General features: G+C 35.7%; 2 protein-coding genes and 3 non-coding genes across 5 annotated transcripts in view; 4 read left to right on the top strand and 1 right to left on the bottom strand.

Moving 5' to 3' along the window:
* Positions 1-23,281, top strand: part of LOC105838260 (mannosyl-oligosaccharide 1,2-alpha-mannosidase IA) — a 601,715-nt gene that overhangs the window by 152,227 nt on the left and 426,207 nt on the right. The gene's annotated exons all lie outside the window — the stretch shown is intronic.
* Positions 5,154-5,227, top strand: Trnai-aau. The gene has a single exon. It is a non-coding gene; the product is annotated as a tRNA-Ile (tRNA).
* Trnae-uuc lies at positions 5,963-6,034 on the bottom strand. Its single transcript has one exon. It is a non-coding gene; the product is annotated as a tRNA-Glu (tRNA).
* Positions 6,372-6,444, top strand: Trnar-acg. Its single transcript has one exon. It is a non-coding gene; the product is annotated as a tRNA-Arg (tRNA).
* Positions 6,687-18,504, top strand: LOC105827828 (facilitated trehalose transporter Tret1-like). The gene has a single exon (XM_012665990.3). The coding sequence runs from the start codon at positions 12,570-12,572 to the stop codon at positions 14,172-14,174; it is 1,605 nt and encodes a 534-aa protein (XP_012521444.1). The 5' UTR covers positions 6,687-12,569; the 3' UTR covers positions 14,175-18,504.

The following is a 23,281-nucleotide window of genomic DNA, read 5'->3' as shown; positions in this document are numbered from 1 at the left end:
GGATTTTTTGTAGAGGTTGCCAGCAATATCACAAACCAAAATCAAGTGCATCCGTCGTGGCACAAAAGGTATTTTAGTTATCAGAACTACGAAAATAGAATTTAGAGGTGTTTTGGGGCAATTTTTCCTAATTTAACTATCCTGGCGGGGTCAGAGGAGGGCGGGATTTTTTGTAGAGGTTGACAGCAATATCAGAAACCAAAATCAAGTGCATCCGTCGTGGCACAAAAGGTATTTTAAGTAAAAGAACTAAAAAAATGGGATTTTTACGTGTTTTGGGGCAATTTCCCCCATTTATATATCCCGGCGGGGTCAGAGGAGGGCGGGATTTTTTGTAGAGGTTGCCAGCAATATCACAAACCAAAATCAAGTGCATCCGTCGTGGCACAAAAGGTATTTTAAGTAAAAGAACTAAAAAAATTGGATTTTTACGTGTTTTGGGGCAATTTCCTCCCATTTATATATCTCGGCGGGGTCAGAGGAGGGCGGGATTTTTTGTAGAGGTTGCTAACAATATCAGAAACCAAAATGAAGTATATCCGTCGTGAGCGAAATTTACAAGGAGAGCGCGAAGAAGGAACCCCCAATTGCGCCTCCGCTACGCCCCTGGCATCGTTCGACGGGCGGCCAGTTTCAGCGTCATCAAAAAAATATTTTACCTGATCACGCGATAAGCCTTAGACATACCGTTAATTATGGAAACGTCAACAAAATAAATCTTTTGCTTTCGTATGCATCATGAATCTTTATAATCACCGTTATCACATTGCGAACGTCGGCCTCCGTGTCAGCCATGAATAATAACGAGTGTTGTTGCGGATCATCTGACGCGCATCTAATGACTCTTGTCGGTAATAGGCGCCGCAGGAGGCAGAAGGGGCCCCAAAACATCGGGGAAAACATAATTGCACCCGTAAGAATTCTCCCGGGAGTGGAAAACGTCTCGACGAGACGTCGTTTCTAACTATGGAGAACCCGGTCGGTCGTGCTTGTCTGTAATAAGCCGTAATCGAGGATAAATTTAAGGTCACATGATAGACTCCGTTTTTTGAAATACGCCGCTCTTGCACGCGAATGCTTGTGAAATCAGTTGGCGCACGCTGCTTGGTGCTCCTTTGAAAGCCGCAGATGGCGAGAGGACACTTCGTAAATCCGTCTTAATTACGTTCGCTTCCATGCGATAATGTGACCCGACATGTCTCGCGTCGAAAGTAATTCTGTTATCACTTATTATATAATTCAACTGATATGAGTCTTTCAACTATGAAGAAATGTGATAACATATGCTGAAACATGTTTAATTGTTTATTTTGCATTCATGAGAAATCTTGATAAGCTTTGACAAGCGTGTTAGTTGCGGTTAAATTATTATTAACCGCAATATTAAATAAACGATCACTATTATATTTCTATACATAGCGCGGATCAATGGTCAACGAAATATTTAATATTAAAAAATTTATATTTAACATTGATAAATAGCGACAAAAGGTAATCAATTAAGTACTTGAAGTGTAATGAAATGCATTATACAATGAATAGCGTAGCAGAATTTATTTTCATGCGCCATTTTAGTATAAAATAATATGAATTAGCTAAAATTGGATAAATGTATTTCAGACGAATTAATTTTTGTAACGAAATGTCCGAAGTGTAAAAAAGGAAATAATATAAATAGATTTAGCAAATGTAGAACTTACATAGGCTATTTATGATCTGTTTTTCTTTATTTAATAATCTCTTTATTAAGTATTTAAGTAACGTGAGAGGCATGTAATTGTTAGAAAAAAGCACGTTATCTAAAATCTGACCATATTTCCATATTAACACACATTTACAATGTATACATATATCTTTATATGTATGACAGATAATTACCTATATGTTTTTTTGTGTCTTATTTCTTTGTAATTACGGTAAATGTTATAATTGCATCTCTTAAGGAAATTACATGGTTTTCCTTGTGTTACGTATTTTACGTTTAATTATCAAGCTTGATAAAACGGTGGTCTTGAGTGTTCTCAGCATTACGTAAAAGTAATATATCTAGAGTATCGCAAGAACTGCGAATTTTCGGTAATATCTAAGAGTGATATTAATAATCTTCTTAATTAATTACACCCATCTAGTTCGCATCTTTGCTAAAGTGGACCACGTGTTGGAGTAATCCGCACGGTTGCACGCGCCATAATTCAGCCAGCGCAAGAAAAATTTGTTCCACATTGTAAAAACTCGCGGTCTGTGAATAATTACCTCTTGCGTTCGAAAAAATCGTGCTCTTTCGGCAATTTTTTTACTCAATAACGAATTTAATATACAATGAAGTGATAACACTTGCAATGTATTAACTCTGCCTAATCACTTCTCCCTGGACGATAATATCTAAAACTGAACTTTTTATATCTGATATTTTTAGTCATCACAGGATAGAGCGAACTCCGTGTGAATTTTAATAGCGACATTTCCGTCAATGCCTTTCGTGAAAGTCGCACAAAGACGCAGGAACTTTTTTGTGTTGTCAGAAATTCATGTCGCGATTCCAGAAACGGATTTCACAGCTGAGAATCATGATGGACGAAGGTGGAGAAGAGCAAGGTGGAAGGTTGCCACCCAAGTAGCGGCATTTGTCGCTGATTGTTCGGGGACCGTTGAGGTCCGCACACTCTTCGATTCCCTTCACCTTCTCGACGATCCCCGATCGACCCGTCGCGTCGCTCGGCAAGCTACATATGAAACGCGATGGTAGAGAGAGCAAGTATCGTCGTCAATTATATTATACATTTTACATTCAACGTTTAATCGTTGAATAATCTGATTTGTATACTATGTTTTATTTCATACTATTTGAATTTATTTCAAGTTGCCATTTTAATATTAAAATAACATAATGCATAAAATTAGAATAAGATCAGTTAAAGCTGCAAATTTCTGTTTTGGAAAGGAATAAGTGAGGTATACTTTTTCACCAATTTTTAATTTATTTTTGTAAAGATAACAGTTTGAACATGTTTTTTTTTTCTTTTTTACCTCACGTCAGTTGAGTTCGATTTCATTCCCTGCGGAATCAGCGGTGTATATATATGTAAGTTAAATCGAGATATGCGACGGGCTTCAATTTAGTCTCGGCTAGTCGGGATTGAGCCAAAAAACGACATTTTTACGATGTAACTGGGACATGCTGCGAGCATCGAGTCGATGGCAAACATGGTCAGTTTGTCCGATCGCTTTTGCTCGACCATTTTATGGCGATTTACTCACGCAAATGAAAATACTTCGTTTGAACTTTGCGACGACGGCACGTATTTTTTTTATTGCAACTAAAATATTATTTGAAAAGTTGCTTAGCTCTTTGTTATTTAACTTTATACTGTTGGGGCATCCGTAAAAAATTCAGATGAAAAAATGCGTTTTCATTACGAAAATTTTATTGCTTAATAATCGATCAAAAGCAATTGGATAAATTGACTACGTTTGCCAACGATTCACAGCATGTCCTATTTTATGACCAAAGCTATTTTATGAACAAAATATCTTAATTTAAAAGCATTTTATTTATGACAATTTTAACATTTTATATTATTTTAAAAAAGTGAAAAGAATAATTTTATCAACAATATTTTTATTAATAATTCTAAAGATATAATTTAAATAAAATTGTTTGTTTATTTTATTAGCTAATAACATTTTTTAATAAATTGTATAGCTATTTAAATATAATCTAGCTCTCTCTTTTTCTCTCTCTCCCTCTCTCTTACCCCCCCCCCCCTCTCTTTCTCTATTAGTAACTTTTATTTTACATCGTAATATATATTTTTAAAAAATAAAGTATAGCTTGATTCTTCATGTAATCATATCTGCTATAAATTCTTTATGGACGATCGATTCGTGCCCACAGTCATACGTTTCTTCTCTCGCCGTATCCGTTAAAGTTCATACACGTTACTCTTTCTTCTTTCTGAAGCTCTGCCAGACGGTAGCAGATTGCTGGGCACAGGTATGAAGGTAAAAGAAAGGAAACTTTGCTGACGCCCGTGGTAAGGTCATGCAGGACACCTGCAGCGGCTTAATACTTTATGATAGCCTGTAGACTTACTCCATGACGATATTTTTTATCAGACGGAGAAGGAAAGAGAAAGAGAACTGCAAAATTATTAGGGTTGCTACAAGATAGCAAAAATGCTGGACAGTTATCGGGATTGCCAGCGCCACTCCGTAAATTTGATATTGTTGACGAGTCAACATTATTAAAGAAAAAGACAAAGTGCACAATTAGTCCTGTAAGGAATATCCAAAGAAAGAATATAATGAAAGTAAAATACCTTTTTAATGTCCCAGTAATACATGTTTTTATTTACTAATTTAAGAATTTTTAGTTTATATTTAGAAAATATTGTGTTAAATAATTGCTTTAATTTGTTGTTTAAAACATATGGAAGTTTTAATTCAGAAACAATAATTAACACAGTATGATTTAAATATGTGTTTTTTTTTATGGTCTAGACAATTCTTTTATTGCAACTTATTTTTTTTGCATGAAATTCTTCCCATCTTTGTTAAATATTTTTTGCTTCTTTAGCCATTATAACATCTATGTACCTTGTTATGCATTACAATATTTTTGTATCGATTGCTATCAGTACAACAGTGTAGCAATTGTTATTGAACATCACATTTGACATAATATTTATGTCTTGCTTTGTTTCGAATACAAATTCGTCTCTTTCAATTAGACTATACAATTAATTAATATATTTAATTTATTTCAATTTAATTTATTTCTTACTGAATGGTTTCAATAAAATTAGTGAAATAAATTAAAAGAATTAAGTTTAATCTTAGAGAGATGTCAGAATTAATGCAAATTATAATGTAAATATTTTATAATTTGTGTTATTTTATTTATTTTTTATATTACTAATGTGTCTTTTAAAAAATTATTTTAACTTTAATTTGTACCATTTAATTTAACTTAACATTGTTCATTCTTAAAAATAAATAAAAATTAAAAATTGGCTTTATCTTTATGATAACGGTAAATTAAAAAGTATATTTTATATTAAATAAAATTATATATTTGAAATAAATTTAAAGAGAAAGAGAGAGAGAGAGAGATTATGGGATAGGATGTTGTAACAAGAACGGTTGTGTAAGTTGGCCCATTAGCTCAGTTGGTTAGAGCGTCGTGCTAATAACGCGAAGGTCGCGGGTTCGATCCCCTCATGGGCCAGATATTTTTTTTAGAAAATTTTTTGTTTGAGATATTTTTATTTAGAATTATTTTAAATTTTTAAAGATAGATTTTATTTGTGAAAATTAAAAATTAAATTTTAATATAATGTCTTAAAATATACTAATTAATATGCTAATTAAATGTGTACTTCCATTGCTTAGAAGTAAAAGTGTATCTTTGGAATTTCTTCGTTTCCTTTCGTATCGTACTGTATTCTTTTTCCTTATTGTGCCACGGCTACGTGCGCGACTTATCAAGCCGAAAAAAGTTTGACCAACGGTGGTCACGGTGCTCTGAACTTCGAAAGAAGTACGTGCTTGTGGTTGCACAAAAAGCAGTGCACGAGAAGAGGGAAGAATTTGAGTTTCGGCTGAGTACGGAGCAAGTTTCGGAACGACCCAGAACTCTAATTGAGTAACTTTTTCCAGTTCGACGCGGCTTGTTTGGCGAGGCGTTAATGGGACCGTTTTGGGACAGTCTGGAGAATAGTAGACGTAGCTTTTGTAATAGGAGAAAGTTTTTTCGTTGAGAAAAGCAATAACCGTATCTTATTTACTCTTCTTCATTTCGCGACTGTGATATTATCTATTGATCGTATACAGAATCTTATGCACATACTTATTGAATAAAATATATGCAAAATTATAATTTTTGGAACATTTTTTAATATTAATATGCATTTATATTTAACTAAAAATTTTATTTGATATAAAATTCTTGAGAAAAAAAAAATTCCGGTACCGGGAATCGAACCCGAGCCTCCTGGGTGAAAGCCAGGTATCCTAGCCACTAGACCATACCGGATCGTTGAGGATGCAGCTTATAAGTTGCTATAAGATGGCATGATATAATACTGTTATAGATACTTGAAATTTTTGAAGTAAAATTCTTTGATTACATTTTTTATTATATTGATCGCAATATTATGCAGATATAATAACTGATTATTATTATATTATTAACAGAGCTAGCTTTTGAATTTATTAAATATTTAAAAAAAAATGTAATTTTAAGGAAATTATTTTCCATGTAAAAGGAAACGTATAAAATGTTTTATTTAATTTCATAAATATTTTATTATTTGAAGTGTAGATATTTCGATAGTATAGAAAACTGTGTACTTAGAGTAACCCTCCTCAATGGTCCTGTGGCGCAACGGATAACGCGTCTGACTACGGATCAGAAGATTCCAGGTTCGAATCCTGGCAGGATCGAGTTTTTTTTTTTTTATAAAATTTATTATTGAAAATTAAAATATAATTACAGTAAATAGTTTTGAGAAATATGTGTTAAATATTTCTTTTTTTTAATGACGTGATACGTACAACTGCACTATAATTTTAACAAATATATAAATAGTGTTGAAATAATAAAAAGCGTTGAAATCTGTGGAGCAAAATATTATTTTATAACTGTCGCATTATACTTGTAAATTTATACATATGTATATTTATAAATATATGTTTTAAATAAAAATATAAATAAATATATTAAAATTCAAATAATATTGATTAATTTTTTTATTAGTTTCTGCTAATAATGAACTTAATACATTTGAGAAAATTTATTAGGATTAAACGAAAAGTATGATTCACTATATTGAGACACAATATAAACAAGAAATATTTAACATATTTAATTTTCTATATGTTATACACGATATTTTTATGTAATTGTAAGAAAAGCTGTAATAATATTGTTAATTATTTTATTGCAATATTCTCTTATTTTTTGGAAACTAAATGTTGCTTAATATTGATGTTGATAAAAACATAAACTGTTTAGATAATTAAAGAAGCAAAAATTTGTACTTTATACACGTATCTGTACTTATCACGTATGTGTGTTTTTCTGTATAAATTGTGTTAAAAATGAATCTAATTTAATTTAATTGATATATGGTCATTTTACATTGTTTTGCATCTTGTGGAACAATATAATATAATCGACATAAAATATTTTATATCAAAATCTTTTAGGAATTCTTACATACATTAACATGAATATTTATATGTACAAGTAACTCATATCAAAGAAAAAGAAAAGGAAAATGTAACCTATCGTTTCAAATTTGAGATAATTTCAGACACTCACTTTTGGTTATATTATGAAAACATTAACTTTATTACAAAATATGAAACAATATTATAAAAACTCTTACTCCATGTAGGACGGTAACAGAAGACACTTTCTAGTTTAAATTCATGTTTTTAAAAATATAGTTTTATTTTTAACTTTTGTTTAAGACATATTATCCAAACATAAAGTAGTGTGCGTCAGTATTGGTGACTTTTCTCTATATAATGTATCAATGTTCTAGGTTTTCAAACTATTGGATCTCAATAATATATTTTAATTTTTTTTTGTGTCACTATGTAATTACTTTTTTCAAATTTTTTGCCAATGACTGTTAACGCATATAAGAAGCGTGTGATAACAGAGCGTCTTTTTATCTTGTATCGCATATTCAATGATAATCGTCATTACAGATGAAACATTTATACTATACATATTTTTTCAAATATGCTCGCAAATGTTCTTTATCTCGTTTTTTGTTGCAATAAAACCTCCGATATTGCGAGAAAATTTTTGCTCATCTCCGAGAAGTCTCGACGAAACAATGGGATTTATAAAACAATTATTTTGCCATCTGGTGGCACGACTCATATGTTGAACATTGTTTATTAAATGTATCAGAAGTAAAAGATATATTGTATTAGATATCGTTATAAAGTGGAGGATGTGTTATGAATCTATGGAGAAATTGGTAGCCCGAGCAATAAACAATAGCCGATTTTTTTTTTTTTATGTTTAAATTAATCCAAAATTTTTTAAAAAGTTTTAGTGAATTAATGTTCAGACAATACGAAACATATAAAATAAATGGCAAAGAACGATTTGCATGTTGAACAATATTTTTTTCGTATCAATCTGCTCGTATCAATGTTTATGTACACGAAGTATTTTGTGTTAAAACGTTTCACATTCATAAATATTGATTTCTCCGTGGAGGAAAAAGGATTAACTTATTACTTTATTTATGAACGAATTTTGTATAGCTTTTTAAATGTAATTTTTGTCAAATGTTTGTAAAATGTTCAATATATTATACGGTTTTATGTATTTTTAATTAAATGTACGTTTAGAGTGTGTAAACCACCTATTTATAATGCGATTCGAAATCGCGACAAGTAATAAAAATTTTATAACATTTTAATTAATTGTTTTAACAGACATTTGTGGTCTCATAATTTTTATTGTTTATACATTTTCTGATTTTGTTCCGTGATCCTTACGTTAGTCTTGCATTTTTATTTTTAAATCCCATGATTCGTGTAAGTCCTTGATCGATTAACCAGTTTCCACAGATTTCCACGTCGCATAGTTACTATAAAAAGAGAGCATTCATGCGAGAACTTATAAAGAGTACGATGTTTGACCATCGAAAAGGATCTGAAAGCCTTTTTTTTTTTTACTTTCTACATCATGTCTCGGTATCCCCAAGGAAAGTTAGTATATCCATTTTCGCGACCTTCATCATTTGCTTCCTTCCTGTTATCTCTATCGCGTAGGAACTTTCCTCTTGGTCGTTCTAATAGAAGTGCCTTTTTTTCTTCACCTGAAACCCCAAACAAATACATCTCGTGCGAGTTGTTTTTTCTCAGCTCCGGAACGCATCAATCTCCCTCTACGCGCGGGCCTATTCGACGGGGTGACTTTCTCGAAGCTTTTAGTCGTTAGGTGTGTTATGCGAACAGAACGTTTCGGAACAGACAGATGTTCTACTGATGGCAGACAAATATATTGGCAAAATCAGTATACATATCCTCTGAAAATGAAAATTTAAATTAAAAGTTAATAATATTCCTCTGATTAATTATTCGCATTACATTTGCATTAAATTCGTGGATGCAAATATTATATTAATTATTTATTTTGGGGATAAAATTTCGCGGGTTTATATGAATTAAGAATTCAATGACGGTCATATTATTCTCGTAATATCATCACTTACTATGTCATAATAAGCGCAAATAATGGCAGGAAGCATTTCATGGAGATTTCATTGTTGCGAAAAGACGTGCTTTCGAAGCCTGCAATCATTTCTCAAGAGTTCGTCAACATTCATCTACGACAGCCCTGGTCTTCCTACTCGACATGCACTCTCATAAGAGCATCCACCGTTAAATAAGTCTCTCTCTTGTATACGGGGCTGAGAGAAGAGGCGACGAGTGAAACTTATATTAAACCTTAGAATTACCTGAGGTCTTTCAGAAATTTCTCCCGAGATTGCGCTTATAAATTTTCTGCCAAATTTCGGTACTTTCTAATAAGAAGCCTTCGTAAACATTATATCGTAAAAATTATGCTGACGATATTGCAGTCTTCTCGCAGTCTTCTGTTCATTTTATAAGAACGTTTAAACATATATATACGTATATGTATAAATATAATATGTATATGTGTTTTAGACATGTATATATGTATATGATATATGTACATTTCGAAACAATGAAATGAGGTTTTCAGGATATGAATTTATTTAATACTAATACATTTTTTATTACTAATTTGATATTGATTTCCGTTGTTTTTATCACATTACCATTACACTTATTATTAGATTCTGCTCTCGTAAAATTGCAATTTTGATTCTCACTTCTTTTTTTCAAGTTCATCAAAATGCACTCGCAAGCTCCTTGTTCTTCGTAGATTTCAACGAGTACTCTCGTAAAAGTGTTTGCCTAAACAAGTCGCTTAAATAAGTCCTCTTTCTAACGTCGAAATACAGGGGTAACGAGACTTTTGAGAGTCCTCGACATTAAAAGGCGTATCTCGTATGCGACGTGAGCCAAAGTGAATGAACAGCAGGCACATTGCGACAGAATATTTACCGTATATCAAAGAGTTAGAAATCCGGTAATAGAATTGGCGGAAATTTGCCAGGTTCACTATTTGCCCTTTCGATCTCTTGATTTCTATTGGTTTACTGATTGCCTTCGCGTTGTGAGAATTTTAACTATCGACCCGCCCTGAAATACGCGAAACTTACAGGTAAAGTCTCAAACGAAGCCAATAGAAAGAAGATTTCTTTCCTTCACTTCCGAGAAAATTAAATCAGACTCGCAGAAGTAATTTCTTTAGGGCTTTTATTTCAGCATGTATCTTAACAAAAGGACGAAAACAAATGGTAAAAACATAAAAGAACGTTTTCCCCCCTTTTTTTTACATAATTTTTTATAGTCTTTATTGTACCGTAATTTCTGTAAAGAAGAGAGAATGGTATAAATTCACATTTTGTACGGATAAGAATTATTTGAAATTAATGGCGGAAATTAGCAGTGAAAACAGTGCAAAAGGGTTTAATTGCACTCGAAACACCAAAAACGTGTTAAATATCTCCCGCTTGGCATTACTGCTTTCCTCTCTCTAGCAAAGCCGTTAGTTTTTAATTGTCAGAACAAGCGCACGATGCATTGTGGAACACCGAACCGAACTAACTCGACCCTCATCCTCGCGCGGACGCGCGTATCCTCATTCGAAAGATAAATAACGCGAAAATCGCATTTGGCTGCCGTCCAAAATACGAAACACCCCGTCGCTCGAGCGACGAGGGGTGCGTATTAAATTCACGGCTCTCAAATTTCTGCGGCCACTCCGAATCATTTAAATCCCTTTTCAGCTAGTTAAAATACCACGCGTATTCCGAGGCGCCGCGACACAATTATTTTGCGCGAACACGGCGGGTGATGTGCGGAAATTTCAGTTTCATTTTCAATTGCCAAGGCGTATACGTGTGTTACGCATGCGTCTAATTTTCTACACGGCAGAACGGCGAATCGGCTTAACTATTTCGACACGATACACGAATTATTTCGATTTGAATTTGCTGTGTGGGAAGACGTGGGATTAAATCTTTGTAGTATACATGAATCTCGGATTTTTTCAGTTGTTAGATGACAAGAAACGGAAGAAAATAAATTGCTTAACACTTAATAAATAAGCAGAGATATATTCTTTTCTATTCTTTATGTATAAAACTCGAGTTTTTCAAGGTATTATTAATTTTATACAACATATAATTAATGGATCTTTTGCTGCTTTCCATTTACATCAAAACTCGGATAATTCTAACTTGTGATGTCATAACTCAGTTAAATGCATGGTCCTTTTGCATTCTCACAAGTGAGATTCAACTGAGTTTTTTCCTACGATCTGAGCAATTTCAAGACCGTATGCTTTACTGAGTCTTGCATACTCACTTTGGAAGTGAGGTTATATATTGAGATAATTTTGTCATTAAAATAAGCGATCACTTGCATGTTTCTTTAAATCACTGAATAATGACGTCACTACGTGAGTATAAAATACATTACTGAGTGATTCAGTCTCACTTTCAGATAAATGGAAAGCAGCATTTGTCTTACAAATTTTTATGACATTTTTCAGATAAATTTAAAAAATACGAATTTTACATATTTATATATCTTGATATCTTACTTATCTCGCTCTTCTTTTCTATCATTTATATATTAATCTTACTGAGAATATACTGGCAAGTACTGTCTAAGTAGTTTCGAGCGTTAAAACCTTTGAAAAGTATCTCAATGTATTCAAATTATTTTAAAGAAGAAATTACATCTTGTTAGTTCGTAAAAGGATACAACATTATGACTGATACATAGTGGAATTACGTGAAATTTTCTCTTTTCAGTGAAAATAGCCATGAAATTGAGGTTTATATTTTGTATTTCCTTGTAAGAGGCAAAAAGATCCAGCTACTTCCATAGTCAGATAATTGAATGACTTTCTTTTAATAAGCAATCATTATTTTAATGTGTTTAACATAATTATGGACGTAATTTTCTTTCGCAGTCGATGTTTATGCAACTACATGGATCTTTATTATTTATCAGTATTAATTTGATTCAGTTGTGCGTAAAGATCGTCTGATTTCGCGGTTATCAGCAGTTACTAGATAAAGAGTGGAGGAGATAGAATGTAATCAATCGCGACCTGAAGCTTGTGCAGATCAATTTTATGTACATATCGCTTTACACAGTTTATAGAACAAATTATTTTTATTCAATTCTAGTGTGCTTATCTTAGTTGTATTGCTGATCAACACAACGTTTTTACTAGTCGCATCATTCTTATTCTATCAACCAAACGTGATTATAATGTATATTTTAAAACGAATTTCTTGATTTTAGAGAAATTGGTTTGAAAGACGAAGAGATAGCGGATAATTTTGTCATGGTATAGATAAAGGTGTATTATAAGTAGTGAGATAAATGTGTATTACAAATAGTGAGCAGTGAACGGTTTATTTTTATTAATGTGTTTTGGAGTTTTTTTTTATAATCGAGATTGTTCATTACTGCGATCCACAATGAAAATTAATGACTGCAGTGTATCAGATACCAAAATCAAATTGTATCTCAGGCAACTGCTGACAACTTTGGGACTATTGATAGGAATCTCCGTGTCAGGTATGTCAAATGGTTACAGCGCGATTCTTCTCCCGCAGCTGAAGGCAATTTCGATCAATGGCAGTGAATCTGTGGACGAGGATTATTTCGGTACGCTCAGCATTGACCAAGAGTCGTGGATCGCAGCAGGTTCGGTTCTGCCAATAGCTCCCGGATGTTGGACCGGTGGATTTATAGTGGAAAAACTCGGCAGAAAGACTTCGCTTTTAGTACTGTTTCCTGTGTATCTTGTCAGTTGGCTAATTATCGGCTTTGCCAACAGCGTGAAAGTTTTGATAGCAGGCAGACTGCTCTGTGGCTACTGCGTCGGAGTCCTGGCGCCTATATATCCGATCTACGTGAGTGAAACGAGTGACCCTCTTCTACGTGGCGTTCTGCTGGGGGCGCTTACCTTCACTCTCTCGTTCGGTATATTGGCGTGTCACGCGATGGGAACTTGGCTGCATTGGCGAACCACCGCGTATATCTGCGGCGTGTTCCCCGTAATCTCTTGGATCGTCTGCATCTACTCGCAAGAGAGTCCATTGTGGCTGCTCGGTAAAGGCAAGATCGAAGAGGCGAGGCGCTCCTGGATATTTCTCCGTGGCGAGGAGTCGCTCGAGGAGTTCTCCCTGCTGGAAAGCGCCAGGCTCGCGGAAATGTCGGGAAAGAAAACCGGGAAACGATCGTTACTGCTTTCGCTTAGGAAGACGTGGTCCTCGCGATACTTTCTGAAACCTTTCATCATCGTTTGTCTGTACTTCTTTATTATGCAGTTCTCAGGTACTAACGTAATGTCCTTCTACTGTGTCGAAATGTTGGCGGATGTTTCGGACCCTGCGTACGCGTATCTGATAACGCTGATTATCGACGCGATTCGCATTATATTCGCCATTATTGGGTGCGTTCTTCTGAAAACATGCCGCGGGCGCACCTTGACGTTCGTATCCGGCTTCGGCACAGCTATCACCTTGCTGTCTTTCAGTGCGTGCTTGACATTTGATATTGGAAGACCCTGGATCCCTGTGATCCTACTCGTCGCTTACGTCGGCCTGTTGTCATTGGGACTGATCACCTTACCTTGGATGCTTTGCGGTGAGGTATTTTCGAGAAAGCATCGTGGGCTTGGTTCTGGATTAACGTCCGGCTTCAATTTTATATGTTTCTTCGTGGTGATCAAAACGATGCCGCTTATGGTGGAATTTATAAAGTCTGAAGGTACATTCGCCGTTTATGGCTTCGTCACACTGATTGGGACTAGTGTTTTATATTTTGTTCTTCCCGAAACAAAAAACAAAACTTTGCAAGAGATTCAGATGTATTTTGGCCAAAAATCTTATACACCAAAAGCAGACAGTGTAGACGTATCGCTTCACGAGTGCTTTTCTTCCGAGAAAAATGAAGTAGATGAGAAAATGATGAATGATGATCGCTTGATGAATGATGATCGTGTAATGACTAGAGATTACTAAATATAATAGGTGTGAGTATATGAGTATATGGATATATCGTAATAGGTTATGTATTTATGTACGACATGAATGGAATTCGTAGATTTTATTTTAGTATAGAATTACCATTCCTTTCCACATCCTTAAAAGAGAGGCGTGCATAGGTATGTCCGTGTCGCATATTACGTTTTCTCTTTCGGCTGCTTTTGAAAAATTTACGTAATTTGTAACTCGAGACCTGAGATTACTAGACTTCAGGGGTTGCGGCAATAATGCATTTGACGGTAATGTGACTGCACTACCGCAAGCAATTTCGCATTGCCGTAAGTGACGACGCGACGCATTCTTCGAGCGGATATATTTTGGCCGTACCGTAAAATTAACCGATGCGTCGAAATAATGACTCTGCGGCCGTCGGGACGAGAGCGGCGAGAGCAATAGAAATTTAACTGCGAGCCTTGCCAGTATGACAGACCGTAAAATTGCGTTCTCACGTGATTATTGCTCGGACCACTTACCGCAGCTGATGGAAATTACGGTCCATCCCGGCGGTTCGCGTGACGTTTTGCGGGCCGCGCAATGACTTAGGCGCGTACGCAAGTGAAATATGATGGCGGTGCTGTCGGGGTTATTAAAATGCGAAGAATCCTGATTCATTGCCTTTCGTCGAGATTTCAAGGCGATGAAGATAAAGATTGTTTCCGGCTTCCGGTTTGATGGACGCATCTGCTATCGCATATATAATAAGCGCGGATATTAAAGTTTCTCAGTAGCGAGTGACGCATGTTTTCGCTTCTGACTCGCATTATTCTTTGCGTCGTACAAATCGTCATAAATCACATGATAATCGAATTCGGCAATGATGAATTTAATCTTTTTGTATTGGACTGCCTTTTACTTATCGTTCGTTACTTCACAGTAATTTATAGGTAGATCTTTCAGATACCATTCTCTTCCTGTTGATACGATTTAAATCTCAAAGCATCAAAGGCAAGCGCAATAAAGAATCACGCTAAACTCTACGGTGGTTTTTCTTTTTTTAATTTTATCCCCAATCCTAACTCATTACCCTCTTTTTTTCAATCACGCTCTTACCCGACTCGCCTCGCGTTGATTATTGTAAGCACGCAAAGCGGTCGTTACGTTATCCTTGCTTCTCTTTACTACAGCCATTTTCGATCAGTACTCTTCTTCGCGAAACACAATTCGCGGTCAAAAAATATTAGCCGAAAATCTTGCGGTGACAAAATGTCACTTATATTGTAACCGCATATGCTCTTTCTCTTTATTTTCTTTATTACAGTTTTATGTATTAATGAAAAAATTTTGAATAATATGCATTTGTGTACAATTAGCTTAGCTTGGTTGACAGACGAATGGGAAACGAACACATTTTCTACCATGAACAAGAAATCCGACGTTTTGAAAGATTTTACGGATCGACAATGACTGGGAATGAAAAGTCGACGGTATCAAACGTGATTTATAACGATAAGGACAATCTCGGCCCAATTTCCCACGCGCGACGTGCCCGAACTGCATATAATCTTCATGAATGCGTAATGACCCGTCGTGCGTCCTCTCCCGTGGCCCATTCAGGAAGGTCTCGTGTAATGGAGGGGAATAAAAACTAGGTGGTCTCTACGCGATAGCACCGCGCCAATGGCGCTTTTTGCGTCGACGATGAACCACTTCAGACTTCTCTTCGATCTACCGCCCTGAGAAGCTTAACGGCGGAAAATGCAGCCAAGCGAGAAGCGTTTAGCACTCGCGAGACATTCATACTGATTCAGTTCGTGCGAGCCTTGATGGTACATCATATTATAAATATATTACCGCAATGTAAAAAAGACACTGGCTATTGCAGTTGTGTTACGTGAATTCTTAGCATCTTTGTGTCTTCGACAGGAATATGATGAAAAAAAAACTCATTTGATAAAAACATATTGTGTGAAACCAATAGAATTCGTTTCGAAAAGTGAAAGTGTTGACTCAGAGAGAAAAAAATAAAATATCGCGGATTAGAGAAATGTTCATCTATTTGCCATCGTTTTCGATATATCAAACATCAAATATTGGGTTTGCAAATATAAGTCAAAATACATGTTAACTTTGGCAACGAAAAAGTGATTTTATTATTTATTCACGTAGCGGCAAAAAGTATTTTAAAAAAAATTGAGCGATTATTTGCAGTTTCAGATATTCCGTGCAATACTAATTTTGAGGATAACACAAAGATCGTGTGCAGTTCGGCGCGGTTGTAAAAATGAGGATGATCGGTAGCAAGACTGTCAGTAAAATAAAATCGTAACTTGACGCGGAATCGCGTGCGTCGCGTGAGTTTTACTTCATAAACATTCCTCGCGGTCATCATCGCCCGCCGTTTTGTGTTTGCGGCTCAGAAATGACATCTTCGACGTTACGCGTCCACCGCTATGCAAAGCGATTAGACACGAATTACATTTCTGCCTCCGCGATTCCTGATGGTATATAGAATGTAGATTGCCAGTTTCGAAAAATTTAGGCGGCTTCTGTCTCGCCCGACGCAATAAAGCGCAACTCCATTTGCATTAAATTTTTCAAACGCCACTGCAAGCGGTACTTTTTATCGCGACATCGCGCGGTGCACAGTCGTGTCGCTTAAAGCGTAACCGCTGTTTATGCGTATTTTTTTTTTCCAAGGGATGCACGCTTTGTCCAGCTTAATAAATCGTATTTGCGGCCATTTGTAGCGCAATCCCTGTAATCGCGGGCTTCTTTTTGACATATGTTTCGCGCGGGGCTAATAAATTGAGATTACATGTGCCGCCCACAGCACTATCTTTCGTATTTTATATGATTTTACATGATTTAATCGCGAAATTCATCGTCGTACAATCTATCAATGTACGAAACGTATATAATTAATTCTCTACAAAATTATTTAGGGTTGACGAAATGTTTAGAAGCTCGAGGAGAAGCATTTCAGTCGCGCGTCGACAGTTTGTCACTTTCGGTGAGTAACACAAACTCTCCGATGTCATTAGAAAATTTATACGAGCTGGAGGACAGAACGTTGATTAAATCCGGGCATCCAGCAGGGCTTCGCGATTCTCTGACAAAATTGAAGGAGTGATCTCCAGCCGCTGCGAGTAATCGCGAAACGAGGTGGTCTCTGTGAGAGTAAAAGAAAGTAGAACTTTATCAAGTCCTAGGAATCCACTGACAGCGGCGGGAAAAGAAAGTAATGGAAGGGTACCGGTTCGCACTTTGGAGCTAAGGAACGGGAGATAAAGGTTGACCGGTTTATCTTCGAAACAGGAAGGACATTATCCTGCATCGAGAGAGAGAGAGAGAGAGTTTTTGTTTTAAATTAAATTAAATCTTTATCGTCTACCGTCTTCTGTTATTCTGTGCGACGTTTCTTAACACTCCATAGCTTTTGCGATTATTTCCAATTGCAATTAGAAGGACTTTTAAAATAATTTCTTTTACTGTTTTTCTACGGTTGTTATGCTATGGCATGTTCTATTTCCAATTTGATTGAGTTTAAAAAAAAACGATAAATTCAATATTCTGACTCTATGCAATCGCCTCAGGAATAAAAAACAAACATATTTTTAAATATTTTTAACGAAAAAAATACAAATATTACATTGAAATGGAGATTAAAAGCATAAGTGAAATAAAAGAAATAACAGATCTTTTACTAAAACAAGAAAACCAAACTCAACGATTTATCCCGACATTGCTCAACGACGAGATTAACTCTACTTTCGACCGCTAACGAAAATGTCGTTCCTCGCATCAGTTCTGCTTAAGAGCCTGGCAGGGTGATAAAAAGGAACTGGATTTTCCGAGACCTCTTTTCCTCCTTGCTCTTTTCTCCGCTCTCTTGCGGCGCCTGCGGTGGCAATAATTTGCAATTTTTGTGAAACGTATACGAAGCCGGAGGTAATGTCGGAATCGACTTTAGGAACAACACTCTGAAAGTTTCGTGGACCGTGATGATGCTGTTTGCTATAAAGTCACAAGTTAACCGGCAGGTAATAAAGTTGCTGGTGTTCTAAATATGACGGTGAAGTGCAACTTTGTTGTATTGTTTTCTTTTAATGACGTTATGAACTTTTCTACGATGTATTTATAACAATCGTTAGTTTAATGAAGATGTACTGAAGATATTGCAATTACATATCGATAATTTTTTTCTTTGGAAATGTATATATTTCTATATTTTGCAGAATATTTGTAATTCAATTGTAAGAACAAACAAATAATGGTTAATAATGATTAATAATGTTTATAATGGTTATATGGTTAATAATGATTAGGTAAAAGAATAGAGTTACGAAAAAGTTACGAAAATATTTGATAAAAAAATAAAAAATTATATATATTGCTGAAGAACATTGATATTAAAATGTTTTATTTTTCTGTTTTTGTTTTTCTCTTAAAACAATCTTTTAGTTTTAAATTTTCAGCTTTAAATTTAGATTCAAAATATTAAAATTTTTTGAATCTGTTAAAGATTTGAACTTTTACATGTTTTAAATCTAAATCGTTTGAAACTAAATTATATAAAATAAAAACATTAAAAATGAAAAATTATTTAAAATATTTAAAATTAAAACATTTTTAAATATTGTAAAAAGGGAGAAAGAAATAAAACATTTTAATATCTTAACATTAAACGCTTTTCTTTTGTATTAATTTGATTTTATTTCAGAACACATGTGTGAATTACTTTACGATCTAATTTTATTTTTCTGCAAAATTTAAACGTCATCGTTTTCCATGAATTAGAAGTAATGATCTTGGTGCTCTTTTCAGCGTCACGTGCCTCATGAAATTTTAAGTCCAATGTGCGAAAGGAAAACGTCCGCCTTTACGAGCCGAAATCACGCGAGCAAAAGTCCATCATTGATCGTAAAATCGTCGTTGAGAAAGCCCGAGACAGGAAATGATGTTCGCTCGCGATCGCTTGAAACTTCATGAAATTCTATTTCGAAGTTGAAACTACATTCGGTCCTGAGCCTCAGTTTTGCATAAAATGATAGCGTCTATATCGCTAGGGATATCACGTTCCTCCAACATTTGATGACGTTTGATTATGAAATGATCTGATATTGCTTTGTTTGTGAGTTTTGTTGAGAATTTCCCTGAATATTAATACGTTTGAAAATTTTCTTGATCTGACAATTTCGTCTGTGGGATGATATCATACATATAAATGTGATTTGCTAATTCACGAAACGTTGTATGAGATTCACAGTATACTCGAAGTAATATAAGAATATAGATATCTTGTAAGTTTCCGAGATTGCGATATCTCTTTTTCTAAACATGAAAAATATTGATATAATGTACATTCAAATTAAGATAATTAATCTCATGGGAAACAACAAGTGATTTGTTTGCAAGCTCGATAGTTAGTGGACATAATTAATTAATCATATTCACGCTCAACTTATGGAGGAGTGCAGAAAAATTAGCAAATTTCAGAAGTTTGTTTTAATTATAATAACTTGTATAGCCAGTAATATGCAGTGAGTCGTATAGTTCATATTTTATGTTGTATCTTTCCTCGCGTGCAAATTTCCTTCAGAATACGCGATCATAAACTTTCTTCTGATCAGTAATGAGAGAATAAATGTTGCGGAACGGCGAGAAATAAGGGAAGAAGATGTAAATAAAGTAGATGTGTGAAAAACGAGAAAAATTACGTGAAATAATTTGCGGCCTTCTTCCTTGACATATTCAGCGTGAAAATAGGAAGAGGCAGCAGGTAAGCCTCTAAAAAGAGGAAGCGTTCCGAATGCGACTTAAACTAACAAGAATTTATCGTTGATACATTTTCGCGTCGTCTCAAAACCGCGTGATCGCCGGTAGGTTTTTGCGGCGACGGAAAACGGAGAGTTTTAGCTCATGACGCTGCAGATAACCGAGCTGTGGCCGGACGAGGCTGGAATCTGGAGCATAAACCGCGTACGTGTATCTACGTCCGGTACCTTAAGGCGCTTTCCCCGCGATGTTTTACGAGCAGTCGTGTGTCATTGCTACCGTCGCCCGGGCAGTCTTTCCCTCACATAACGTACGTACCACGTAACAGTGTTTCACGATCGTGTTTCGTAGAGCGTCTTCGGTTTACCGAGAAGGCGATGTATCAAGGAGAAACACGGGGTTCAACTAAACGACGGCTTAAACCACCAAGGGGCTTACTTGGTCTGTCGTCCTTTACACGAGCCAAGCTAAAAGTATGTACTGTAGCTCTCCAGTGTTACTTTCGCGTTTGATATTCTTACATTCCTCTGAATCAAATAAAATATCATTACGCAATAACTGTCCTTTGACTGATCGAAATTAGCGATGGACATAGGGGGCCATATTTCTTCCGTAAATCCTGTCAAATGCACTCTGCTTCGGATGATACGCTGATCGGGTTTGCTTAGGGAGAAAAGTGGATTTCGAAAAGACAGTAGGTGACACCGAGGATGGCAAGAGGCGCGTTATTCTTTTCGGCATGCAGATCAGGCACGTACCAGGAAGCACTGTGCTCAGCTTTATCTTCGTCTAGAAGAGGGTTTGGTCTTGAATATAAGATTCTTTAATACATTTTTATCGCAGATGAGGCGACTGGTATATACGCGTGCGATACCTGCGCGTATACCCTGTTTCCCTTTCAGCGAAACATTTTTTCGTGATTTATATTGAGAAAGGTCGATCGCGTGGAACTCCTCTTGTGTTTCTTAGTGGTCAACATCGTTTACGAGAAAAATATTGCAAACCATTGCATGGTTAGGCGTCAGGAAACGGATATTATATTCTGCCTATTATATATATTAAAAATATATTAAAAATATTACTTCTCTATATAACGCGTTTAATTTGTCATTCTATCAGGAATCCGGAATAAATAATGAAATTTCTGAAAGCATTCAATTACGCGAATATTTGCAGAATGAGATTTACTTTGATATTTATTATTAATACCTTTCATCCGTTATGCGAAACTTTTAATGCGTTTAATTTTTACTTGCGAATATTACACAATGCCAATTTTGCCTTGCTAATTGCTTATTCTGTATAATCAAAATTTATATCGATTAAACAGGTCAAATAATTAATGACGTTCGTTATTTACATAAAATTAATTCATTTCCGTTGTAAATCGGTGAAAGTCATCATGAAATGCCATTTCATGATGCCATTCTAATTTTGGTTCATTATGCGTTACTTCTCTTCGATTATTGATCATTGCTAATTATCAACTATTAAATCCGGGCGGTTGAATCAGATCGGTAAAGCAAAGGAAATCGTCTAAGAAGTGGCGAGACGGAGATAGCCACGGGAAATTACAGCGGCGTGTTCCTAGTTGAATATCAATGTCCTCGGAAGTATAGGAGCGCCGTTCACTCGCAATTGCAGTAATCTCCTGGTAATTGCCTCCGCAACCGTACCCAGATATAGCTACAGTCAGAACGAACCCTTGAATTTCTGCTCAAAATTCACAGGGGACCTGCCTCTCTCCCGTCAATTCTGAAATCTATTTGTTGAATAGTTTTAAGATTTTCACGACACTGCGACGGTTCTGTTTTCGGTATCTTGACGTGTTTTAATTGAACATTTGATCGCGGCGGTGAATATTGTTTTTGGATCTCTTGCAGATTTTGTAATGGAATTTAATGAAAATTGTAACGGTGTTGATTCCCGTCGTTATAATTTTTTTAAATTAGGAATAATGCATTTATCTCGAGTGGATTGGACAGGAATAAATGCAGACGTTCCGTTAAAGAAATGCCGCCAGAGATAATAGACTAGAATATCTTATTTAAATTACGTGCTCTTTACTGCGTGTGTGTCTCTCGACGGGTAGATGCTGACTGACTTCGAGATCGCTGTCGAAAATATAATACAATAATACAATTGCTTGCCAGTATCGGCGCTGATCTTCTTAGGCTCGTCAATATATTCTATATAGCCCGAATAAACGATTTAAGAGCGAATGATTCTTTGTAAAGCTCCACTTCAGATTTGAACAGTAAGTACTCTTGAAACGGAATGTAAGCTGATTTTTGACGCGACGACTCCGTCTGAATCATGGAAATCGTGCCGACGTCACTGAAAGTCGTTGTCCGATCTGGCATGTGCATGGAAACTTGCACTTACACGAGATGCATCTAGACGAGGAAACCGTGGCGAACTCTCAGACCAACTCTCATTGTTAGTCGGCAAACGTACGCGCCAAGAAACACGAGGAGCTGAGGGCTGAGACACGGATGAGAGCGACGAAGCGCTTCGCGATCGAGTTAATTCCCATAACAGTTAATCGATGATTTTGATAAGCTTCTTTTGCATTTTGATTGCATCATCATTGCGCCTTATCATTTCATTATATTCATTTAATAATTTTCTATAAAAATTTTCTCTTCTCTTTTCTCTCAAATAAACAGTGAAGTTGATTATTTTAAAAGATTATTTTAAAAGAAGAAAAGTGGTGAATTTTAATAATATGAAGATTTATATATTCTCTCTCTCTCTGTTTTTTGCGAGCACAATCCTTTTGAATAATAGTTTTATTATAAGAAATTCAAAACATTGGGTATTCGAATACTGTGATATCCAAAAATGAGGGGCGAAAATGACGTATGGGGAGAAAGAAAGCACAAGCAGCATACGATGCAATCTCGGTCGTCGGACAAATTGGCAAGCCATTATTCTGCCATATACAAAGCAGCAATACAGCGGGAAAGCGATATACCTGAAATTCAAAGCGATGCCGTGTAGATACCGTGTCTCGATATCGTGCGTGCATCGGAACGTCATAGAACATCACGGAAGTTTCATTTCCCGATTAAAAGCAACGCGATAGCAGAGCACACGGTTCTTCTTACCGTCATCGTCTACCTAGCGGGGAAGCTGTCTCTGTCTCTCTCGGCGAGCCCTCCCTAGACAATAGGGATATGAACAATCGCCAGACAATTCTCTTTACTGTCTCTGGCACCGGCGCGCGTTCATAATCGATATCGACCAATAAATCACGCAAACGAGAATCGTGGCCTCTTCGTGCGTCGCCTTCGCACAAAAGCGCGAATGTACAAGCGATTGGTCCGATGTCTCCTGCGGGTCTCTGTTTCGTAATGTCCTCGCGG

Source organism: Monomorium pharaonis, chromosome 2, assembly GCF_013373865.1.
Source record: "Monomorium pharaonis isolate MP-MQ-018 chromosome 2, ASM1337386v2, whole genome shotgun sequence".
Taxonomy (NCBI): Eukaryota; Metazoa; Arthropoda; class Insecta; order Hymenoptera; family Formicidae; genus Monomorium; species Monomorium pharaonis.
This window is presented reverse-complemented; position numbering and strand designations above follow the sequence as displayed.